Here is a 26,613-nt window from a genome sequence, read left to right on the forward strand (position 1 = left end):
AGGGGGATGTCACAGGTGGCTTGACCCGGTGCTGTGGCCTCAGGCAATGCACAGTGTAAGGGGTATCGAGAGGGGACAGGCACTTACTTGATCAGCAGCAGGTTCTCCCAGCGGTGACGATCCCGATCCTGGATAGATGGCTATTGTCCAAATGAAAGACTGAGGCACTGAAACGTTTAACCAGTTTACTTTAACATAAAAGGATTTACAACCAGTCCTGTCACCGGAGTCTGTATGGGAACTCTGAGTTACTTTGACCCTGCCGGGGTCTTCGCCTCTTATTGTGCGCAATTTCTGTGTGGCCCTGCTGCTGTATGTGAACTGGCTGCCGGCCCAATCTGTCCCCTCCGGGTCCTGGTTCGACAGGCAACCCGAGTCCTTTTATCGGCTTACCCCCTCCGGGAGTACCGCTGAACTCTGTGTCTGTTGCTGCGTCCGGCCCTAGTGAAGCTGATATCACCTCACGTTTTTCCGGTTGCTGTATTATATATAATGAATACAGCCACGGATCCGGTATCCGTCTTTGCGCCTGTTCTGGGTAGTGATTAATGCTACCCGGTTCTCACAATGTCCTTTTTCTCTATCCCTCTTCTCCTCAGGCCGGTGATTTAGGCCTGGTAACAGTCATAGGGCTGTTAGAGATTCAACTGTATGACCTCTCACTTTCAGCTCCTTAGCCCAACTGCCATTTCTTCTCTCAGACCAGAATGGATCAAGGGAAGTCTCTGGAGCTCCCCCTTCTGGCCGGAGGTGGTAGTGCAGTATTGCTATCTTAGTATTTGTATTTATTGTCAGTAACTATTTTTGTGGCAAATACCCCTAGGGGTGCCACACTTACATTCCGGTGTCTGTCCCTTGCCGTCTGCTTCCTGCACTCAGTGACTGCCGGCCGTAAAGTGAAAGCACAGCACAGCGGTGAGTTACCTGACGGACACCGGAATGTAAGTATGTGCTGTTTGTTTTTTTTACATTTACGCTGGTAACCAGGGTAAACATCGGGTTACTAAGCGCGGCCCTGCGCTTAGGAACCCGATGTTTACCCTGGTTACAAGCGAACGCATCGCTAGATCGCATCGCTAGATCGGTGTCACACACACCGATCTAGCGATGACAGCGGGAGATCCAGCGACGAAAGATTCTCAGCAGGATCCCTGATCGCTGCTGCGTGTCAGACACAGCGATATCGTAACGATATCGCTGGAACGTCACGAATCGTACCGTCGTAGCGATCGAAATGGCACTGTGTGACGGTACCCTTAGACATCCTCCATTGGAGACAGTCCTAGGATGCGAGCAATGCGTAATCTGAAATAAATGACATTTATATGATTTAAAGAAAAACCATGGGACAAATTCAGCTGGAATGCAAATGCTGGTACGGGCTCACACAGCCTTCTATTCTGACATGCGGGAGGATCGGGCTGGTCATGCTCATAATACTGTGCTCAGAGATTGAGCCGAGTGTCATCGGAGTGTGATCAGATTCTGTCTAATTTCTCCGTTGTCTGATCCGAGGACTGCACTCGGATGTCATCAGAGTGCAGTCCGATGTTTCACAAGCACCCATAGACAAGTGCGATATGAGTCAGCATGAGAAAATAATCGCAGATCTGCACTGCCCCATAGAATAATAATCTTTATATAGCGTCAACATATTCCAGATCGCTTTACAATTCATCAGTTCATGTACAAGTATAAGTAACAGCGTTAAAGATAATCCAATAACTAAAGCAAAATAATAGTAAATAAGGCCGAAAAAAGACATTTGTCCATCCAGTTCAACCTTTATTCCGTCAGAATAAATCCCTAGATCTACGTCCTTCTAAAGAACCTACCGTAATAACTGTAAGATACAATATTGTTCTGCTCCAGGAAGACATCCAGGCCTCTCTTGAACCCCTCGACCGAGTTTGCCATCACCACCTCCTCAGGCAAGCAATTCCAGATTCTCACTGCCCTAACAGTAGAGAATCCCTTTCTATGTTGTAGGAAAAACCATCTCTCCTCCAGACGCAGAAAATGCCCCCTTGTGACCGTCACCTTCCTTGGTATAAGCAGATCCTCGGAGAGATATTTGTATTGTCCCCTTATATACTTATACATGGTTATTAGATCTCGCCCATCAGTTGTCTTTTTTCTAGACTAAATAATCCTAATTTTGCTAATCTCTCTGGGTATTGTAGTTCCCCCATCCCCTTTATTAATTTTGTTGCCCTCCTTTCTACTCGCTCTAGTTCCATTATATCCTTCCTGAGCACCGGTGCCCAAAACTGTACACAGTACTCCATGTGCGGTCTAACCAGGGATTTGTACAGAGGCAGTATAATGCTCTCATCATGTGTATCCAGACCTCTTTTAATGCACCCCATGATTCTGTTTGCCTTGGCAGCCGCTGTACTGGCTGCTCCATGTAATGGCAACCCTGCTTGTAAGAGCTTACAATCTACAATATAACATTGGGCGCAGTGCTCCGATAACACACAGAATAGCTCTCGTCTGAGGTATGCGCCAGTGTGAGCGAGGCCTAAGCTTGAATTTAGTTTCACCCTTTACAAAGTTCTCTTTTTGTTTTTCCTCAAGAAGTTGGTTTTATTTTAAACATATTTTAGGGCCGCACTTTTGTGGTTACACCGCTTCCTAATCTACATTGTGTCTCGTTTTCTCACATGCTCATTAAAAAAAAAAAACCTCTCAGTTTTGCTCCATTTTTCCCAGCAACAAGTTGAAACTGCCTTTGATGCACATACCAGTCTAGCAAGTCTAAGAACTTCTCCCATTTTATGATATATAACTTGCCATTCATTGTTTTCCAGTGAGCAATTCCTGTTAATCATTATTTTGCCAGCACTATAGGTGCTGGAACGTCCTGCCACTTACTTACAAGCATGTACTTCTCTTACTGTTGTTCAATGCCTCGTCTTGTTGGCGCTGAAATGCCGCTTCTTTGTCAGGCCTGTATCCAGTATGACAATGAGGAGCAGGAGCAGAGAAACAAGGACTGGCGCTCACGTCCAATAATCCGTCAGTCTCTCTGCTAGAGACGGACTACACTTCACAGTAAATCTATTTCTTGTAGCTGCTATTCACCCTACCGGATAGAAATCCTGAATGATGTACTGTCATCTATTAACTAAAAGTGATGTCCAGAAGCGATGGCCGTAGTCAGCCAATTGGCGATGGACATTATTGTTGTGGTGTGTGCACATCTACATTGGTCATGGAAAAATATATAAAGAAAATGACTACATTTCCCAACCTCTGATCTCCTAATACTGCAGGGACAATGTCATATTTCAGGTGAAAATGTTCTTTATTTTCCCAACGATCAGATGATGAAGGATGTGGAATGTCCTTAGTAGTGATGAGCCTGGCTCGGAGTGGTCATAAATGGGGTGTCCAGTCTAATAGAATCTGTGTCCTCATCCAGGGGGAGACAGGAGGGAGCCGGACACCTCTATGAATGGGAAGATGCTGTCTGGAAACTATGCTAAATAGCTGTTTGCCGTTAGCTGCGATCTGCGCGCCGCATTCCCCCAGCACCTTTATTTCCATCCTGTAATGTTTAATCCATCTGACAGTCTTCAGTCCTGTCTCGTCCCTTGTGCGGAGCTGTCTCTTGTCACCTTTTAATACTTCCAAGTCTTGTATGTTCCTCATTGTTTATTCTGCCTGTCTTCATCCGCTTTGTCAGGTGATTTACTCTTGTTTTTGGCTTTTTTTTCCTTACTCTTTTGTTTATTTTCTATCTTTTCATTTTTTGAGTCAGATTGGAAGATTGCATAAACCTTTAAAAAAGAAAGAATGTTTTTACTAAATTGTGTAAAGCTGTCCATGTGTGCCTCATGCCTTTTTTTTATTTAGTCACCTTTATTCCTAAAATAAAAGCAATACTCCTATACCGCACCTCCAGGCATAGTGATACAAAGCCTTGCCTGTATGTGTAGTGTTTACGTAGTATAAAAGGGTTTTCTCCTACTTTCACTGTCGCCAGTGGGCCCAGAGTGGGATAATTACTAGTGATGAGCGAACGTTCTCTGAAGGCGTTATCCCATCATGCTCTGGTGCTAACCAGGGGGTCTTCGTCGGGCTTTAAAAATATGTTCGAGTCCCCATGGCTGCATGTCTCACAGCTGTTCAACAGCTGCAACACATGCAGGGATTGCCCGTTTGTCAGGGATTGGCCGTTTGTCAAGGATTGTCCGTTTGTCAGGGATTGTCCGTTTGTCAGGGATTGTCCGCTTGTCAGGGATTGTCCGTTTGTCAGGGATTGTCCGTTTGTCAGGGATTATCCGTTTGTCAGGGATTGTCCGTTTGTCAGGGATTGTCCGTTTGCCAGGGTTTGTCCGTCTGGGATTGTCCGTTTGTCAGGGATTGTCTGTTTGTCAGGGATTGTCTGTTTGTCAGGGATTGTCTGTTTGTCAGGGATTGTCCGTTTGTCAGGGATTGTCCGTTTGTCAGGGATTATCCGTTTGTCAGGGATTATCCGTTTGTCACGGATTGCAGGTTTGTCAGGGATTGTCCGTTTGTCAGGGATTGTCCGTTTGTCAGGGATTGTCCGCTTGTCAGGGATTGTCTGTCAGGGATTGTCCGTTTGTCAGGGATTGTCCGTTTGTCAGGGATTATCCGTTTGTCAGGGATTGTCCATTTGTCAGGGATTGTCCGTCTGGGATTGTCCGTTTGTCAGGGATTGTCCGTTTGTCAGGGATTGTCCATTTGTCAGGGATTATCCGTTTGTCAGGGATTATCCGTTTGTCAGGGATTGTCCGTTTGTCAGGGATTGTCCGTCTGGGATTATCCGTTTGTCAGGGATTGTCTGTTTGTCAGGGATTGTCTGTCAGGGATTGTCCGTTTGTCAGGGATTATCCGTTTGTTACGGTTTGCAGGTTTGTCAGGGATTGTCCGTTTGTCAGGGATTGTCCGCTTGTCAGGGATTGTCCGTTTGTCAGGGATTGTCCGTTTGTCAGGGATTGTCCGTTTGTCAGGGATTGTCCGCTTGTCAGGGATTGTCCGTTTGTCAGGGATTGTCCGTTTGTCAGGGATTATCCGTTTGTCAGGGATTATCCGTTTGTCAGGGATTGTCCGTTTGCCAGGGTTTGTCCGTCTGGGATTGTCCGTTTGTCAGGGATTGTCTGTTTGTCAGGGATTGTCTGTTTGTCAGGGATTGTCTGTTTGTCAGGGATTGTCCGTTTGTCAGGGATTGTCCGTTTGTCAGGGATTATCCGTTTGTCAGGGATTATCCGTTTGTCACGGATTGCAGGTTTGTCAGGGATTGTCCGTTTGTCAGGGATTGTCCGTTTGTCAGGGATTGTCCGCTTGTCAGGGATTGTCTGTCAGGGATTGTCCGTTTGTCAGGGATTGTCCGTTTGTCAGGGATTATCCGTTTGTCAGGGATTGTCCATTTGTCAGGGATTGTCCGTCTGGGATTGTCCGTTTGTCAGGGATTGTCCGTTTGTCAGGGATTGTCCATTTGTCAGGGATTATCCGTTTGTCAGGGATTATCCGTTTGTCAGGGATTGTCCGTTTGTCAGGGATTGTCCGTCTGGGATTATCCGTTTGTCAGGGATTGTCTGTTTGTCAGGGATTGTCTGTCAGGGATTGTCCGTTTGTCAGGGATTATCCGTTTGTTACGGTTTGCAGGTTTGTCAGGGATTGTCCGTTTGTCAGGGATTGTCCGCTTGTCAGGGATTGTCCGTTTGTCAGGGATTGTCCGTTTGTCAGGGATTGTCCGTTTGTCAGGGATTGTCCGCTTGTCAGGGATTGTCCGTTTGTCAGGGATTGTCCGTTTGTCAGGGATTATCCGTTTGTCAGGGATTATCCGTTTGTCAGGGATTGTCCGTTTGCCAGGGTTTGTCCGTCTGGGATTGTCCGTTTGTCAGGGATTGTCTGTTTGTCAGGGATTGTCTGTTTGTCAGGGATTGTCTGTTTGTCAGGGATTGTCCGTTTGTCAGGGATTGTCCGTTTGTCAGGGATTATCCGTTTGTCAGGGATTATCCGTTTGTCACGGATTGCAGGTTTGTCAGGGATTGTCCGTTTGTCAGGGATTGTCCGTTTGTCAGGGATTGTCCGCTTGTCAGGGATTGTCTGTCAGGGATTGTCCGTTTGTCAGGGATTGTCCGTTTGTCAGGGATTATCCGTTTGTCAGGGATTGTCCATTTGTCAGGGATTGTCCGTCTGGGATTGTCCGTTTGTCAGGGATTGTCCGTTTGTCAGGGATTGTCCATTTGTCAGGGATTATCCGTTTGTCAGGGATTATCCGTTTGTCAGGGATTGTCCGTTTGTCAGGGATTGTCCGTCTGGGATTATCCGTTTGTCAGGGATTGTCTGTTTGTCAGGGATTGTCTGTCAGGGATTGTCCGTTTGTCAGGGATTATCCGTTTGTTACGGTTTGCAGGTTTGTCAGGGATTGTCCGTTTGTCAGGGATTGTCCGCTTGTCAGGGATTGTCCGCTTGTCAGGGATTGTCCGTTTGTCAGGGATTGTCCGTTTGTCAGGGATTGTCCGTTTGTCAGGGATTGTCCGTCTGGGATTGTCCGTTTGTCAGGGATTGTCTGTTTGTCAGGGATTGTCTGTCAGGGATTGTCCGTTTGTCAGGGATTGTCCGTTTGTCAGGGATTATCTGTTTGTCAGGGATTGTCCGTTTGTCAGGCATTGTCCGTTTGTCAGGGATTGTCCGTTTGTCAGGGATTATCCGTTTGTCAGGGATTGTCCGTTTGTCAGGGATTGTCCGTTTGTCAGGGATTATCCGTTTGTCAGGGATTGTCCGTTTGTCAGGGATTGCCTGTTTGTCTTTTAATAATAACAACGTAAAAAAGTCTTAGGCCACGTTCACGCGTTCAGTATTTGGTCAGTATTTTACCTCAGTATTTGTAAGCCAAAACCAGGAGTGGGTGATAAATACAGAATTGGTGACATGTTTCTATTATACTTTTCCTCTGATTGTTCCACCCCTGGTTTTACCTTACAAATAATGAAGTGAAATACTGACCAAATACTGAAAGTGTGAACGTGGCCTTATACTCGCCTTAGACCTTTGTTGCTACTCTGCACTTGCTACTCTTTTCCCTGTTGGTCTCAGGGTATCATGGTCCCGAGGGGTTACTGATCGTCTGCAGTCTACTTTTTATAAGCGGAAAAAGCCAGCTTGGACAGAAATGTGAAGGCTGCAGCCGATCAGCAGGTTTGATTGACTGCAGTAGTCACCTGGCCAGATGTTGATATCTCAGGATTGGTGGGGACACAGCAGTGAGTAGAGGAGCTGCGCCAGTCTGGGAGGCGTATAAGGCTGCCGTCACACTATCGGTATTTGGTCAGTATTTTACATCAGTATTTGTAAGCCAAAACCAGGAGTGGAACAAATAGAGGAAAAGTATAATAGAAACATATGCACCACTTCTGGATTTATCACCCACTCCTGGTTTTGGCTGAGAAATACTGATGTAAAATACTGACCAAATACTGCTAGTGTGACGGCAGCCTAAGACTTTTTTTCTGTCTTACCTCAATCTGAGCCCACTAACAATAACTTTTAAAGTAGGTAAAACCCCTTTAATTTATGACTCTAGTGCTCACGAATACGTCCTTCTCTAGCTTTGTGTACACAATAAAAAAAAAAAAATTTGTTTTATGCTGGCGTAATATTTCCAGCTGTTATAGCCGGGAGTCATCGCCATCACACCATTATGTGTAGGTGACTATCTTGTGGGCATCCCGGGCTGCTTTTTATGTCACTGACTTTACCTGTGCGTCTTCCCTTTAATATTTAAGCATTTGACTTTACTGTATTTTTATTTTTGCATTTAAAATTTGCATTTTTTTCCCACCAGGTCCACAGAGCAAGGTCTCGAAATGCCAACCTAATGAGCACAACTGTTTGGGCACAGAAATCTGTATGCCGATGAGTAAGCTATGCAATGGTCATCCAGACTGTCCAGACCGCTCGGATGAAGGGCCTTTCTGTAAGGGTAAGGAATCTGCTACTGTTATGCTTATTCTAAACCATAATATGACATGAATAGGAAACTGTTTTTTGTTTTGTTTTCCAATTGTTGTAAAGTTTTTGTAGAACTCTTTTTGGTTGGATGAAGGTTAGTCCATATGATTAACTTCTTATTCCTCAACAGTCTTTCTTTAAAGGGAATACATTCCCAAGTTTTTGCTATGTAATGTGAGAGCACCATGATGTGGGGGCAGAGACCCTGATTACAGTGATGTCACTTACTCGGCTATATTTTGCTGTTTCAATACTACGTGTTTTGTAAGCAAGAGATCATCACTAAAGGACTAGATGTCTCATGCCCCCTAGTCCTACCACGCCTTCAGTACTAATTAGCAGCTCTCTGACACTATATAATGTACACAGAAATCTGCCAATCAGTTGTGTGGGCAGGATTATACAGGGCTCAGCATTCCTCGCTCTATTAAGGTACCGTTACACTAAACGACTTACCAACGATCACGACCAGCGATACGACCTGGCCGTGATCGTTGGTAAGTCGTTGTGTGGTCGCTGGGGAGCTGTCACACAGACAGGTCTCTCCAGCGACCAACGATCAGGGGAACGACTTCGGCATCGTTGAAACTGTCTTCAACGATGCCGAAGTCCCCCTGCAGCACCCGGGTAACCAGGGTAAACATCGGGTTACTAAGTGCAGGGCCGCGCTTAGTAACCCGATATTTACCCTGGTTACCATTGTAAAAGTAAAAAAAAACCAAAACAGTACATACTTACATTCCGATGTCTATCACGTCCCCCGGCGTCAGCTTCCCGCACTGACTGTGTCAGCGCCGGCCGTAAAGCACAGCGGTGACGTCACCGCTGTGCTCTGCTTTACGGCCGGCGCTAACAGTCAGTGCAGGGAAGCTGACGCCGGGGGACGTGATAGACATCGGAATGTGAGTATGTACTGTTTTTTTTTTTACTTTTACAATGGTAACCAGGGTAAATATCGGGTTACTAAGCGCGGCCCTGCGCTTAGTAACCCGATATTTACCCTGGTTACAAGTGAACACATCGCTAGATCAGCGTCACACACGCCGATCCAGCGATGATAGCGGGTGATCAGCGACCAAAAAAAGGTCCTGATCATTCCCCAGCGACCAACGATCTCCCAGCAGGGGCCTGATCGTTGGTCGCTGTCACACATAACGAGATCGTTAGCGGGATCGTTGCTACGTCACAAAAAGCGTGACATTGCAACAATATCGTTAACGAAATCGTTATGTGTGAAGGTACCTTTAGACCTGCAGTAGAGAAAACTGGGATTCTGTCACAACTGCTGCACCCAGTAAACTAAGTGATTCATCGATGGAATCAAGGTCTCTGTCCTTACCTCATGCTGCTTTTAGATTTCATATCCAAAAGCTGCTGACAATTTCCTTTGGAAAGATTTTCCCCAAAATAGCAAGTTATCCCCTATCTATTTGATAGGGAGTAACTTGCTGATCGCTGGTGCTCCCAGTTCCCCCGAAAATGGACTCTGCAGAGCTTCATCAATGTGTAGGGGGCTTCTGGAAATTGCCAAGCGCTGTACACTTTATCTGGCGGTCCCATAAACAATGAATGTAGTGCGGGTCAGGGCCGATCCCAGTGGCTGGACTCCCAGCGATCAGCAAGGTATCCTTTATTCTTTGGCTAATTTCTTAGGTTGGAATAACCCTTTATAAAGGGATAGATGTGTGAACATGGTCCTATTGCCTAATTACAGTTCAGCCTTATTACTCTCCTCTTGCTCTGACCTGTTTTTCTTGCCTCCTTGCTTTTGCTGTGTTCATTATAAATGAAGGGGATGTCTTCGTAGTACATGTATTATTTTACACACATACCGGAGACTCGTACACACACAACCCCCACACACACATAAAGTGTGCCGTCCGTCTGACACGTGACGGGATAAAATACAGAATAGAAATGACAGATGTTTAGGTGTTAAAGATGTGTAAAGAGATAGATATGGGTAAATCGATGAAGACTAGAAAGATATCTGTGTAATTATCCATGTTTTTAGTGCCTTGCGTGTGTTTACTGTATATAGATTAACCTAATAAATAAATGTAAAAAATTACTGGGCCACCCCATTTTGAAAACCAGTCAAGATAAAGCAGACAGCTGTAAGCTGATAGTGTCAGGCCAGGAAGGTCCATGGTTATTAGGCCCTTCCCAGCCTAAAAATACCAGTTTGCAAACTTATAGTTCTTGGAATACCTCCATAAAATAAAATACTAAATATCTACTGGTCCTGAGGTTCCAATAACAGGCTGGTTCTTCAGGCTTTCGGTGTCTGCCACCTGTTCATTGCCAATGTCCTGGTTCCAAATTGTTTGTCTCTGGCAAATAAGGAACCTGAATAGGAATCGGCCCAGAAGTTTCCAGTGCTGCCATTCTATTCTGGGCTTCTTACCTGTGGGCTGTGTGTCCAGTGCCAATTATTGTACTGGGATATAAATAACATTTTTAGGCTATGTTTTTTGATGTGTGTTTTTTTTTATATATTCCCAACTATAATGTCTTGGTGTTCTCACCTGAGAACGGCATTTAGGATTAGTACAGTTTAATTAAATTAGTGATATGAGCAAAGTAAACATTGGCCGACCAAGGTGTGAAATTGAACAATACCAACTCAAGGGCTAACCAAAGTGTGAAAGTAAATGGTGTCCTACAAACTCTTTTGTGCCAATGTTTTCGGTAAATTATTCCCGTCCAATGCAACGCCACCCCGCTGTTAAATTTGTAATTGTGTATTTTTTCATGAACTTTGTTTGTTCAGAATAGGCACTCCTTTTTTTTTTTCAGGCGCAAAAATCTTTTTCCACTAAATAATTTGATCAAATTGCCTTTTTTTCTAAAACGATTTTTTACATTCACATATCTCTGGCATTAGTGAACTAACACCTTTCATTGTTCATGCTTGTGTGGTGGAATCAAAGCTGAGCTTTGAGATCCTGAAAAGAAAAACACAGCAAAAAAAACATTGCAAAACCTGCTTATTGTAAACATTTTCTTTCTGCTAAACATGTTTTTTATTTAAAAAAAAAAAAGAAATTCTAATCTAAAGCAGTGTTCCCCAAACTCCGGTTGTCACGACCCCCAACAGATCGTGTTTTCAGGATTTTCTTAGAATTGTCATCAAGACATCAGAAACTGTGCAGTACTATCACCTGTGCAATTTCGAGAGAATCCTGAAAACATGATGTGTTGGGGGCCATGACGGCTGGAGTTTGGGAAACACCAATCTAGAGTATATTTTAAAAAATGTAAATGATGCAGTTTTCTTGCTGACTACTAAGCCTAATATTATTCTGATCTTTTCTGTTCTGTAGTCATATCATTGTCATCACAGACAACATCACAATGAAAGGCATCACCCACAGTTTATATTTCTGATTAACAGCAATCCGCATGACCACAATAAATCAAAAGAGAATTAAAAAATGTTCCATTTAAAGGGAATCAGTCAGGAAGGCTTTTGCTATGTAAACTGCATGACGTAGGAGCTGAGACACTGAATTCAGCGATGTGTCATTTATTAGGCTGAGTGCTGTTGTTTTCTTACAATGAAGGTTTCATCACCAGGAAATTATCTCGGCCGGACTAGGTTTCACGCAAGCACTGGTCCGACCACGCCCCCTTCTCTGATAAGCAGCTCACTGTCAATAGACTATGTACATAGAGAGACTTTGTGGGCAGGGAAGCTTTCTCAGCACTGCTTCATGCTACAACTTAAAAGTGTGATTGTGTCACTCACAACTACTGCACACAGTAAACTAAGTGATGCATCACTGGAATCGGGATCTCTTTGTTTACATTATTACTCTCAGATGAGGTAGAAGAAAACCTGCTGAGAGATTCCCATTAACAATGGTGACAACTGAGTGCTGGAAACGTGAGTAATTGCTGTGTCACAGCCACGTGGCTTTGTGGCTGGTCATAATCTTACATAAGGTGAGATTCAGACATCCGTGAAATGATGCATGGAGGCTATCCAGCTTCTGTCAGGAGATCCGTGGCCCGTCCATACAACCAGCGTATTTGACAAATGTCTGAATTCGCCCTACATTGACCAATTGGGAGGAAGAACACTAAGCAAATGCTGATCACCGCCTGTTATAGGGTTTTTAGCATCAGTTGTGATGGAAAAAGAATCTTTACAATGTAATTAGTCTGATAAAGTCTTGGCAAGAATCCTGCAGGGACCACGTCTACTTCCGTCATCAGAAGTGGAAATGTAAAATGGTAATGTAGGGCCTGGGGAACCATGTTATTGCACGAGAGGGACTTTTACATTTTTCATGAAGTGTACGATCTGAATGATAGGACTTCTATTTAGTCTGACTTTGGTCGGCATTGGAGCCAGACATGTCTCCATGGCCTGTGGGCGGATTTCTAGAGCACCATGAGAAGATCCTTTGTTCCCTCTGACTTGTTTTATGTGCGGATCTTGTGGTTTTGGACGGCACCTCGTCTTTGTTACGGCAGGTTGTTCTGCGTCTTGTTTGGCACTAGGGCCACATGTTTGAGAGCAGGAAGAGTTGGCATAAAGCTGCTATTAGGGAGTGATTAACGATGTGGGTAAGGTAAAAAGGGCATAAATCTTCCCGATTGCATCCTCCCCGCTGTATGGGATCCTTATCAGCTCCCAGAACCACTTCATAGATTAGGCCGGACTTCGGTAATCTGCTCATAAACAGACCGTTATTCTGCCCGATGGGTAATAAGATGCCTCATCAACAGCGTCTTATCTTCAACCAAGCAAGGTTGGAAAAGACTGATGTGATCTTTGGTTATTTGACTGAAGATCTCATAAAAAATAGGCAGCGAGATTGGCCAGTCTGGAATTTTTTGGCCTCCTGATCTTTTGTTCCTCCAGGAGGTAAGCAGTGCCAGAAGTGACTGGGATCAGAGTCTTATCAGCCCTGATCAAATAAACCTATATAACCTACTAGATGGTGGCCCAATTCTAACGTATTGGGTATTCTAGAATATGTAGGTAGTATATACCACAGGCTACGTGCTATATTGCATAGTGACGTAGTATATAACACAACCGACGTAGTATATAACAGAGCTACGTAGTATGTAACACAGCGTATGTAGTATATAGCAGAGCTACGTAGTATATAACACAGCCACGTAGTATATAACATAGCCATGTAGTGTATTGCACAGCTACGTAGTGTATTGCACAGCTACGTAGTGTATTGCACAGGCACGTAGTATATTGGTCAGCCTCGTAGTATAAGCAGAGCCACGAAGTATATAACATAACCATGTCGTATATCGTAGTATATTGCACTGCCACGTAGTATATAACAGAGCCACGTAGTATATTGCACAGTCGACGTAGTATGTAACAGAACCGACACAGCCACATAGTATATTGCACAGCTACGTAGTATATAACACAGAGCACGTAGTATATTGCACAGCCACGTAGTATATTGGACAGTCACGTTGTATATTGCACAGTCACGTTGTATATGCAGCATCAATAGTAAAAAGTTGGTCACACAGGGTTAATAGCTGCGTTACCGGAGTGCGTTACACCGCGGTCTGTTAACTCTGGCATTAACCCTGTGTGAGCGCTCAGCGCTGACTGCAGGGCAGTAAAGCAGCGGCCATTTCGCTGCCAGACTATGGCCGTCGCTGATTGGTCATGGCAATGGTCGTGGGCGTTTTGCCCCGACCAATCAGCGACTTGGATTTCCATGACACAGAGGCCGCGACCAATGAATATCCGTGACAGACAGAAAGACAGACAGAAAGACAGACAGACAGATGGAAGTGACCCTTAGACAATTATATAGTAGACTAGATGGTGGCCCGATTCTAACGCATCGGGTATTCTAGAATATGCATGCCCACGTAGTATATTGCCCAGCCACGTAGTATATTGCCCAACCACGTAGTATATTGCCCAGTCGCGTAGTATATTGCCCAGCCACGTAGTATATTGCCCAACCACGTAGTATATTGCCCAGTCGCGTAGTATATTGCCCAGCCACATAGTTTATTGCCCAGTCACGTAGTATGTTGCCCAGCCACGTAGTATATTGCCCAGTCACGCATCAGCAGGCACGCGCGACCAATCAGTGACATTGGCGCGGGATTTAAATCCCGCTTCGCTGATTGGTCGCGCCCAATAAGCCACATTGGCGCGGGATTTAAATCCCGCTTCGCTGATTGGTAGCGCCCAGCCGGCGCGTGCGACCAATCAGCGACATTGGCGCGGGACTTGAATCCCGCTTCGCTGATTGGTCACGCCCAGCCGGCGCGCGCGACCAATCAGCGACATTGGCACGGGATTTAAATCCCGCTTTGCTGATTGGTAGCGCCCAATCAGCGAAGCGGGATTTAAATCCCGCGCCAATGTTTCTGATTGGTTGCGCGCGTCTGCTGGGCGCGACCAATCAGCGAAGCGGGATTTAAATCCCGCGCCAGCGTGACCAATCAGCGAAGCGGGATTCAAATCCCGCGCCAATGTCGCTGATTCGTCGTGCCTACTGGGCGCGACTAATCAGCGAAGCAGGATTTAAATGCCGCGCCAATGTGGCTGATCGCGATGCTCGGGTCCATGCATTGCGGTCTCGCGAGATGATGACGTAGTGGTCTCGCAAGACCGCCACGTCATCATCTCGCGAGACCGCAATGCATGGACCCGAGCGTCGCGAGCAGCGGGTAGGCCTGGGCTGAATCCGGAAGGTAAGTATATAATGATTTTTTATTTTTTTTTATTATTTTTAACATTAGATCTTTTTACTATTGATGCTGCAGAGGCACCATCAATAGTAAAAAGTTGGTCACGCGGGGTTAATAGCAGCTTTAACGGAGTGCGCTACACCGCGGCATAACGTGGTGTAACGCAGCCATTAACCCTGTGTGAGCCCTGACCGGAGGGAAGTATATGGAGCGGGCACTGACTGCGGGGAGGAAGGAGCGGCCATTTTTCCACCGGACTGTGCCCGTTGCTGATTGGTCGTGGCTGTTTTGCCGCAACCAATCAGCGACTTGGATTTCAATGACAGACAGAGGCCGCGACCAATGAATATCTGTGACAGAAAGACAGACAGACAGAAAGACGGAAGTGACCCTTAGACAATTATATAGTAGATACCCATGGGCTGTCTGACATGTTTGTATATTGAGGAGAGAGCACTACTTGGACCCCATAGGTCACAAGAACTGAGTGGTAGTGAGCATGCGCGACCACTTTACTCTCGGTCTGTGGCCTTCTCCCCGTACAAGAAAAATGGGCCTATTATTTTGATCACGGTGCGGTCTGAGTGTCATCAGTTTTTTTTATACGTAGAGACAAAGAATAATTTCTCCAACTTCTCCTATGTAACAGTCCGTGAAAATCAGACTGTGCTCATCAGAGCGTGGTCCGATTTTTTTCACAGAGCAATAAACTTGCACTGCTGATTCTAATCTGATACTTGGACCAAAATTAGACACGTCTCCGGACATGTGAATGGCGCCGTAGACTTCCATAGGTATGAGAGCGATCTGTAAAAACACGGATCACATTTGTACTCGGACGTCTGAATGAAGGCAAGTGGTGCTTATACGTGTGATACAACTCCATTCACACACTTCGGGACTTCCAATGTGGGGGTCGCAATGGTTGGACTCCCACCAATGATTCATTTGCCACTTATTCCGTGAATACGTAATAAATGTTGTCCGTCTTTTTCTGCCAGAGACATTGTCTGTCTTATTCGCTTTCCTTGTAGGCCTTTCTGCTGCTTTATCACGAGATGATTATATTATCAATGGTGGTCTGTAAATGGTTCATCGCGGCAGGGGATTAATATCTGTGCACCCTGGGATCCAATGAACTCCCTGCGCCCAGAACATGCTCTGAATTTTCCGCACCCCTTGAGACTACCAGTTATTTTGATTTTAATTGCTACGGGTCACTGCCAAGCGCTCTTCCTTGCACAAGACCAGGCTTTCCTTTTTATGGTGGAGTGAGCATGGAGGAAGCGAAATCAAAGAATTGCAAGTAATTCCTGGCTATGCACTCATCAGGATTGATCAGGGCGCTCCTGGTAAATTGATTTGACACCGTACAAGTGTGAGAGGCACTCAGCTGCCGGGCCGGCCACAATGGGCACTTTGTGCTCTCTGAGAACATCCTCCTTTTCTCCTCTTTAATGATGTCCCATAGAGCTGGAGATAGTGCTCCTAATTCCCCAGCACTGTCCCCTTTCACTTACAAGGTAAGCATTTGTTTCATCCATTATTTCAAATGTAAAACTCGGAACATTCAATGTTCTGTACAAAATCCACAGGGCGCTTCTCCCCTGCTCCGCATAGCCTCCAATATTTCAGTATCATTTCTCGGGACGCTCGACTGCCAGGCGGGTGCATCGCCGTACAGTTTATTAGCTCTGCTTCCCAGTATGACGTTCAGTGGACATATATCCACTTTTTGCAGATTCACGAAGGGCAAGTACATTTTGCTGCAGGTTTTTCTTATAAATACTGTCACTTATGGGGCAATTTTAGAAACCATTTTACCAGCCACCAACTAAAAACTTGTGCATTAAAAAACTGGATCAACGGTCGTGTGTTTTGTTTTTGTTTTTAACTTTTAAAGGTATTCGGTCACCAGTTTGCTACCCCATCTGAGAGCAGCATGATATAGCAGATCTCTGAATGCTGAGCATTGTATAACCCCACCCGCACATCTCTTAGGCCTGATGAGGCCGGTGTACCTACTTTGAAAAACTATAAGTAAGGATACCAGTTTCATTAGCTCTGAGATCATAGCTGTCAAGCAACCAGCTAGAAAAGCAATCTTAAATGTTGTTTACCCTCAATCCCCATCCCTTCTTCTTTGATTGACAGCTCTGGCTTCATAGAGCCAGAGAACGGTGGAGATAGATGGAAAACAAGCAGGTGGGAAGGGGCATATAAATGATTGGTCTCGCCATGATGCACTGAGCGCCTGTGCTTGGTTTTGAACAGTCATTCTGCCCAGACAAAGACCCTTTCATTACACTGTTCAACAAATTTTCATTAATTAATAATAATTTTTATTTATATAGCGCCAACATATTCTGCAGCGCTTTACAAATTATAGACGGGAATTGTACAGACAATAGACATTACAGCATAACAGAAATATAGTTCAATACAGATACCAGGAGGAATGAGGGCCCTGCTCGCAAGCTTACAGACTATGAGGAAAAGGGGAGACACGAGAGGTGGATGATAACAATTGCTTTAGTTATTCGGACCGGCCATAGTGTAAAGGTACCTTCACACATAACGATATTGTTAACGATATCGTTGCTATTTGTGACGTAGCAACGATATCGTTAATGAAATCGTTATGTGTGACAGCGACCAACGATCAGGCCCCTGCTGGCAGATCGTTGGTCGCTGAATAAAGTCCAGAACTTTATTTTGTCGCTGGACTCCCTGGAGACATCGCTGGATCGGCGTGTGTGACACCGATCCAGCGATGTCTTCACTGGTAACCAGGGTAAACATCGGGTAACTAAGCGCAGGGCCGCGCTTAGTAACCCGATGTTTACCCTGGTTACCATGCTAAAAGTAAAAAAAAACAAACACTAGATACTTACCGAACGCTGTCTGTCCTCCAGCGCTGCGCTCTGCACTCCTCCTGTACTGGCTGTGAGCCGGAAAGCAGAGCGGTGACGTCACCGCTCTGCTTTCCGGCTCCCAGACAGTACAGGAGGAGAGCAGAGAAGCAGAGCGCAGCGCTGGAGGACAGACAGCGGTAGGTAAGTATCTAGTGTTTGTTTTTTTTTACTTTTAGCATGGTAACCAGGGTAAACATCGGGTTACTAAGCGCGGCCCTGCGCTTAGTTACCCGATGTTTACCCTGGTTACCGGCATCGTTGGTCGCTGGAGAGCGGTCTGTGTGACAGCTCTCCAGCGTCCAAACAGCGACGCTGCAGCGATCCGGATCGTTGTCGGTATCGCTGCAGCGTCGCTTAATGTGAAGGGGCCTTAAGGCTCGGGTGTTCATGTAAAGCTGCATGAACCAGTTATCTGCCTAAGTATGTAGCAGTACAGACACAGAGGGCTAACACTGCATAAAGTGTATGAGAACATGATGCGAGGAACCTTTTTTTTTTTTTTTTTTATAAATAGGCCACACAGGGATCGTTAGGTTAATGCATTGAGGCGGTAGGCCAGTCTTTGAAAATGCATTCAAATGATGTTATTCACATTTCTATGACCATAAGAGAACAGAATATTATCAAATCACTAAATCATTAGCTCTAGTTTTTAAAATGGGGGATGTGGGGCAATGTAATACACAATTCGTGGTTACAAGGTGAAATTTTCAAAAACCTTCCACACATTTATTGGGAATTTTTATGACAAACTATCATTACATGGGCCAAAGTACATAATAAATATCGTATATACTCGTGTATAAGTCGACCCAAGTATAAGCCGAGGCACCTAATTGTGCCACGAAATCTTATTGACTCAAGTATAAGCTGGGTATGCATGGTCCCCTCATCCCTATCCTGGTATGCATGGCTCCCCATCCCTGTCCTGGTATGCATGGTCCCCTCATCCCTATCTTGGTATGCATGGCTCCCCATCCCTGTCCTTGTATGCATGGCTCCCCATCCCTGTCCTGGTATGCATGGTCCCCTCATCCCTATCTTGGTATGCATGGCTCCCCATCCCTGTCCTGGTATGCATGGTCCCCTCATCCCTATCCTGGTATGCATGGCTCCCCATCCCTGTCCTGGTATGCATGGTCCCCTCATCCCTATCTTGGTATGCATGGCTCCCCATCCCTATCCTGGTATGCATGGCTCCCCATCTCTGTCCTGGTATGCATGGTCCCCTCATCCCTATCCTGGTATGCATGGCTCCCCATCCCTGTCCTGGTATGCATGGCTCCCCATCCCTGTCCTTGTATGCTTGGCTCCCCATCCCTGTTCTTGTATGCATGGTTCCTTATCCCCGTCCTCGTATGCATGGCTCCTTATCCCCTATCCTTGTATGCATGGCTTCCCATCCCTGTCCTTGTATGCATGGTTCCTATGAAAAAAACAAACACACATCCTACTTACCTTCCCTGCGCGCCCTCGCTGCATCTTGTTCCGTGCCAGCAACTCTTCCACCCTCACCATATTCATTTTATGCCTATGGGAGTGGAGAAAGGTGAATATTCATTACCTTAATGAGCGGGGGACACGTGATCGCTCGACCAGAAGAGCTGCTGACATCAGAGCGAGATGCAGCGAGGGTGCGCAGGGAAGGTAAGTGAGATGTGTGTTGGAAGCCAGTGGCTGCGGTTGTAACTGCGCGCTATAAGAGAAATGAATATTCACTGCCAGCGAAATTTTTTAATTAATGAAATTTTGATGTCAAACACTTGAAACTTTCACTTTCTTGTTGCTCTTTACAAAGTTTTTCATCAGTTCTAGTTTGATGTGTAGCGGAGGGAGTAAAATTTTCTAAGAATCAACCAATGCTTCATTTTGTACATTTTTTTTGTAGTAGGCTGATGTGTTGCCAAACCTAATACAAATGTCACGCTGTGACTGTTCGTGAATAGGGAAAAGGGCCCTGAAGCGCCCCTATCCCTGCTCCCAAAGTTACCTCTAAAGGGGAGGATATCTGGGCCACCAGCCTTACTGTTCTTTTATTCCAGGAGGCCTGGGACAAAAATGCTAGTGTATCAACACGTAAGACAGACAGATCTAACAGAAAGCAAACATACAAACACTCACCAAAAGGTAGAGAGGTATATAGGGAAGGATAAAAATGTACCAACCAAATGGGAATAGAAAAATGAGGAAAGCATACACCCATAAACAGCACACAACAATCTCCAGCAGCAACAACGATCTCCAATTCAGCACAGCATCTCCAAAGAGCTAGGATGCAAAGTTTTCACATGCAAGAAAGAAAAGGTCTGACCAGATTTTATAGGGAGAGGAAATGACCAGGTTGCAGATTTCTAACCAGCATAGAAAGGGCCATTAACTTATTCAGCACCAAAGGAAACAAAATCCATTTAGTATGAAACACAAACACACAGGTTAAATGGAAGGTCTGCGATTCACAATATGTAGTGATTTCCTAACCCCAGATCTCCTAGGAGGACGTGACGCGCTCGTGAAAACAACCGAATATGAAAACATTTCTTTGGTTCCATACATTTACTGCATTCCAATTCTCCACAATCAGCACTTGTAAAATAAAAACTAGAGCTAAGGCTAGGTTCACATTGCGTTACTGCAGTCCGTTCAACGCATGCGTTAAACGGACTGCATTAACGCAAGTGCCGAAAAAGAACGCGTTATGCGATCGCGCTAATGCAGATGCTTTATCTGTGCTAGCGGTGACGGACCCGGAAACGCTGCAGCCTGCGTCCGAGGGTCCGTCACAGAATGACGGCACATCGCTAGCGCAAGCCCATTGTGGGCGTGCGCTAGTGATGCGTCCGCCATAGGGCTTAATGGCGGTGTTAACGGACTGCGTTACACCGTGTTATGCCGCGGTGTAACGTAGTCCATCTAACACCGCTAAAACGCAATGTGAACCTGGCCTAATTCTCAATTTTACCTGTCATTTTTGTTTTTAGCAACATCAAATCTATACGAATTAGCTACATTTGTTGGCTTTACAATTTTGTTGTTGAACAGTGTATTGACCATAAGATGGCAAGGGGACTTTAAAAGGAGTCTGTCATGTAAAAAAAAGAAAGTTTAAACCAAGCACAGTTAATCAATGAGCGTTCAGTTTAGTTCGTATTTTGACAGCTATGGGGTTACAGGAGCAAGAAGAAGGCAGAGGGAAACAAATTCTTGAGAAGATGCACTGAACTAGGTTCCATTGGTGCACCTAGCGCCTGTGCTTGGTTTGAACAGCCATTTAAAAAAGGTATGTTGGTTGGAGCAACTAAATCAGTATTTCCCTTTTGTTCTTCTATTACCAAATGTAGGTTACTTTTAATGGCGTTTTTCCATTCAATAAATCAAGCAGAGATCTTGAAACCATGATAAATTAATCCTAAAAATATATAGGAAAGTAGTATGAATACAATATACTCGTTATTTTCAGAAACTGGAATAAATATTTTCAAGTTGAACATATTTCAAGTATGTGAATGGAGGTCTAAGAGGTAACATTTCTCCTTGTGGAGAGTGACCTGCCGGTCCTGGCATGCAAATGTAAGGCGGCTTATTTGCCGTGCAATACTAATCTGGGAAATTAAATATGGAAATTGCCTCTTCAGAGAGAAAGAGGACTAGAACTGTCACTCTCCACAAGGAGAAATGTTATCTCTAAGACCTCAGTCCATAGCCTGTCACCTAACCAAATCAGATCTCATACTTTGCACTAATGAGGGGTAATGCCCCGAAACACCGTGTCTGCAAATTGAGATTCTGATTTGACTTTTATCTTTAGTCACATTGCAAGGCTTGTTAAAGGGTTGATAGTGTCTTGTAGGATCACTGCTTCCAACAGTTGGCACTATAGAGTTCTAGTCCTCTTCTTCTCTGAAGGCAGTTTGCATAAGTATGTGAACTGAAATACACTAGCAAACATAAATAAAACCCTCAAGGTCGTGTGTGGATCTTGCTGTTTGTGGTAAAAGGTTAACGTGCAAAGAAAGCTGGAATGCTGATGCGGTTATTTTATAGATCTGGTGCTGAGAGAAGGTCAGCTCCTCATAAACAGCCACGTACAGAAACATATTTGTGGTGGTCCGGAGGAAGTGACTAGTGGGGCTAAGTCCTCTGTACTGGTCATGTACACCCTGGCTCATCGTAGGAAGTGAAACTTCTTGCATTGCAGTTTTTTCATTATTTCTGAGAACTTCTTTTTGAGTTTGTCGCATTTCCAAGGAATTGATGTTTTGTAAACTTTGTGAACCGAGATAAATTGTGACGCCGGCAGCACAGCCCGGTGATGCAGATCGGGGCGCTGCCATCTGGGCAGGGTGAAAATCTGTCCTTAATTTCTGGTAAAGGATTGTTAGGGTATGTTTCCACGTTCAGGAAACGCTGCGTTTTTGACGCTGCGTTGAGCCGCAGCGTCAAACACGCAGGGTCCAGATGTTACAGCATAGCGGAGGCGATTTCATGAAATCCCGTCTCCACTATGCATTAAAAGACGCATGCGGCAGAGCCGCGAAAACGCACATGCGGCGCGTCTTTTAAGAACGCAGCATGTCCTTACATTGCAGAAAAAACGCAAGGACAGCGCAGGTGACCTGCCAGTGACCTCAGGTGCAGATTTGGTCAGTAAAATCCTGACCAAATCCTGATGCAATCCTGAACGTGGAAACATACCCTAATACTTTTTTTTGGGAGGGGGGAAGGTTGGTGCATCCTCATTTTCTTTAACGCACGGCACTGTAAAAGGCGCTAGCCAGAACGGCTGTTGTGTGTGGCAATTACTTTAGCTGCGGAACAGTCACACTTTATGGGATCATTGCACATAATAATTAATCTGTCCAATTAAGTTCTCTGCATGTGGAACGTTCGCCATACGGACCCCAGGGAGATTTATTTTCTGTGGACACTGAGCGCTAGACATGATGAAGCTATTTCCTCCGCTGCAGCTAGTGACTGCTTCTTTTATGACGAGCTGCCTGCCAAGGACAAGATAAATAAACCATTCGGCATGACCATTAAATAATAAAGTTTCTACTTGTTAGTTCGTTCATGGTACGGTTGATACTGATCATTGAGTGAATGGTTTGGAATTGAAATTATGCCAAAAAAATATTTTTTTTTTTCCATAAATTCTGAAGATACCAGTTTTGACTAAGTGTGCTGTGTCTATGACTTGGAATTTAGATGATTCCCATTTACACTATATTTAATATCCCATCATATTCCTCAGCACTTTACATCTTCATCACTGTCCCCATAGGGGCTCACAATCTACATTCCCTATCAGTATGTCTTTGGGATGTTGGAGGAAATCAGAGAACTCGGAGGAAACCCACGCAAACACGGGGAGAACATACAAACTCCTTGCAGATGTGTCCTTGGTGGGATTTGAAGTTAGGACCCCAGCACTGCAGAGCAGCAATGCTAACCGCGGAGCCACTGTATTTTCTCACGTTAATGTATGGATTTTTGAACATCTTTTTGCTGCAATGTGCTGAATTTTTCTTTTTTTGTTATAATGCAAGTTAGAATGTTATGCTATTCCTGATGTACAGTATTGAACGCCCCACCTGAGTGATTAAAAACTAAAAAAAAGGGATGCTAATCAATATAACAAACTTTTGGCATCAATTTGTGTCCCTCTTAGCGATCTTTCATCGGGCCCAGAACTTTTAAGTTATGTCTCCGATACTCTGGTCCCATTCATTACTTAGGGACTAAATTTTGACATAATATATTAAGAGGTTGGAAATTGTCTAGTATCCTATCCTAATACCACGGCCTTTTAATGATTGCCAAAATATTGTATTTAGTCCATCGTTAAGTAGCCTTATTACTCATTGCTGCTATTTCACAGCCCGGAGAAATAAGTATATAGCAACCCACGGCAGATGACAATGCAGCGGGCACCAGCTGTATACTATTGCTGACACCCTACTGCATTGTCTACAATTGTGATAAACCTAAACCATGACTATTTAACCCCCTAGATGCTGCAGTCAATAGCAAGAGTGGAATCTAGATGGTTACCAGAGTTATGGGACTCTCACTATTACCCCATCTGCATCCATTGATTGTGGGATCTTGGTGGCTACAATGGCAACCGAAGACCAAGTAGTAGTCTTGGGGTCTGCCAAGCAGCTACAGTTACCTTTTAAAAGGGTACCGCCATGAGCAGGGACTGGCAAACCAAATGTCAATGCAAAACTGACAGGTCTGATGAACGGCAGTACAGGAGTATTGGATTGTATCAAAAACGCAATCAAAGTGTAAGATATACAAATCCCATAGTGGAACTGAATAAGAATAAATAAAAAAAAGAACCTACAAAAATGTTTTTGTTTTTTTCCTGGAAAACAGTCCATCGCAAATCATAAAATACCTTATATAAATTTGGTATCACTAATTGTTGTTGACCAGAAGAATAAAACAATCTTTTAACTTGTATCACATATTGAATGGCATAAAATACTAAAATAAAGAAACAGCAATTCCTGAATTGTTGGTGTGTGTTTATTATAGAAATTAAAATGGTACCAATATAAACTTCAGCACATCGCACAACACCACAAGCTGAAAAATTAGCTCTAGCTCTTAGAATAAGGCCACGGCATTTTTTTTTTAAATAAAAAATCGTTTTTTGTGCAGAAGTAGCAAAACATTAAGAAAGACCTATGTACTGTAATCTGACCTGAAGAATAGAGCTGACGCGTTGGTCTCCATCTGCCCTCTGTGTCGGCAGTGGCCATCTTTTCAGGCATCTTCATAGCACAAATGTGTGGTTGGCCATAGTTGTGTGCAAGCCTAAAAAGACAGGACTTTGCCGGAACCGAGGACATTTTCCTCACTATAATGGATGGTTCTGTCTGTGTTTTTTACGTCATGTTTTTTGAGGGATTTTTGTGGGATTTATATGTGAACCTAGCCTTAAAAGCAATGATAAAAGTTATTAACCCCAAAATGTTACCAATAAAAACTTCAACTCATCTCGCAAAAAAAAAGGCACCACACAGGTTCCTCATCTGTTAATGGTAAAATAGGGAGAGTCTACATCATATGTAGCACAAAGGCTCCCAAATACAATCCATTGAGTGTGGCGCTTCCAAATCGAAATGACCCCCTTTCCCTTCTGAGACCCCCATTGTGCCTTTATGGGGTACGTGTCTCCAGAAGCACAAGCTGTGTACAGCGTATCGGGGACTATCCTGGTCTTTTTGCAATTTTCCCTTTGCAATATCAACTCCATGCTTTTGTCTGGAAAACATGTATGGAGCCAACATAACCCCTGTGTCTATAGATTAATTCCCCGAGGGGTGTAATTTCCAAATTGAGCTCACATGTGGTTTCTTCCTTCTATTCTTCCACATTTGGAGACTGTAAATGTCATCAGCAAACTATTACAGCAAATTTTACGTTCCAATAAGTCAAATGTCCTCCTTTCCATCGAAGCCGTGCTGGGTGACAATACAGTACTGTCTGACAACATTGGGGTATCACTGTGTTCCCGTGAATTGAGTAACGAAGGGGGGCAGGATTTTCATGTAGTACATCTGGTCAAAATCAAAAAGCAGCTAGCGCTGTAGTGGTAAAAAGGGTAATTTTTTTATATTCATGGAGCAAAATAAAATTGTGTGTGGAACCTATGGGCTCAAAATACCCACTGCACTCTTAGATGAATTTTTTTTAGCTGTGTCATTTCGAAAATGCGGCTGTTCTGGCACGTCAGGGGCTCTGCAAAGGCCACCCCCAATCTAGTGCAACAAAATTCTGATGTTAAAAGCCAAATGGCTCTCCTTCACTTCCAAGTCCCATCGCGAGACCAAACTATAGATTCCAGCCTCATATGAGATATCATAGGTTTGGGAGAAATTATCCTGATAAACTTGCATTCTAGCCCCCTCCCCCTTAAAAAAAAAATGTTAATTTTTCATTTTCAGATCCTATTTTTATATAATTCCGTGAAGCACCCCTGGAATAAAAATGCTCACCACAAGCCAAGATGAATTCCTTGAGGGATCTAGTTTCCAAAACGTGGTCATTTATAGGGTGTTTCTGTTTTTTGGAATCTAAATGAAATAGTTTGTGATATGATGATCTGGTTTAAGGGTGTAAACAATCCAATTTTGAAAAATAGTATTTTTTTTAAGTACATTTCAGATAATAAAAAACACAATACACATCGATCCAAATTTATGAATAACATGAAGTGCAATATGTAAAAAAAACAACAAAGAACCAACAGTTTCAGAATCACTGTGTTATGTAGAAGCGATACATAGGCATTGCCAAATCCACTGACTCTTGTCAGATTTGAAAAATGGGTCGCAGTGTAAATTTGGCTGCCATCAGTAAGGGGTTAAAATACGCATCATGGAACACTTTACCTTTTATTTTTGCTGTTATTTTGTGCTTTAATTGATATCTAATTGTGCCATTTTTCTCCCTTTCTAGAATTTGCAGAAAACTGCACCATATCGGGCTGTCAGCATCACTGTGCGCGTACCGTGAATGGACCCGCGTGCTACTGCAACGCCTCTTTCCAGCTTGCTGAGGATGGAAAGACGTGCAAAGGTCGGTCCTGCAACTGTGTAAACAGATTCTACCTCTAAGGCCTCGCGCACACTGGTGTATACTGCGGTTCGGAGAGCGCTCGGCCCAATGTTATACTATGGGACCTGCCATTACCTTCTCATGCCGATTCAGCTTGAGAAACCAATGGCAGCATGCTGCAGGTGCCTCCGCTTATCAGATCACGCGCCAATGCAGGTAGACATAACAGTAAGGGCTAAAATAACATGGAGCTGATAGTGCACAGGTGACTTTTCAAGATCTACATTTATTGGGCGTCTTGTTTCTAAATTATTTAGCAATTATAAGAAAGGTGTATATTAAAGGGAACTTGTCCCCAGGTTTCTAGAATGCTGTATATATGTCCCCAATGTGCTCTGAAGAACACAAAAATAGCTTTGATTATGCTCACCTACATGGC

At 44.3% G+C, this 26,613-nt stretch overlaps 1 protein-coding gene across 2 annotated transcripts in view; it reads left to right on the forward strand.

The window, feature by feature from the left end:
• Nucleotides 1-26,613, forward strand: part of LRP1 (LDL receptor related protein 1) — a 439,205-nt gene that overhangs the window by 132,121 nt on the left and 280,471 nt on the right. For both annotated transcript variants that reach the window (XM_069758543.1, XM_069758544.1), the window contains exons 3-4: nt 7,823-7,960; nt 26,076-26,195. In XM_069758543.1, the coding sequence (XP_069614644.1) occupies nt 7,823-7,960; nt 26,076-26,195 (258 nt within the window). The remainder of the gene's footprint in view (nt 1-7,822; nt 7,961-26,075; nt 26,196-26,613) is intronic.

This window comes from Ranitomeya imitator, chromosome 3 (genome assembly GCF_032444005.1).
Source record: "Ranitomeya imitator isolate aRanImi1 chromosome 3, aRanImi1.pri, whole genome shotgun sequence".
Classification (NCBI taxonomy): Eukaryota; Metazoa; Chordata; class Amphibia; order Anura; family Dendrobatidae; genus Ranitomeya; species Ranitomeya imitator.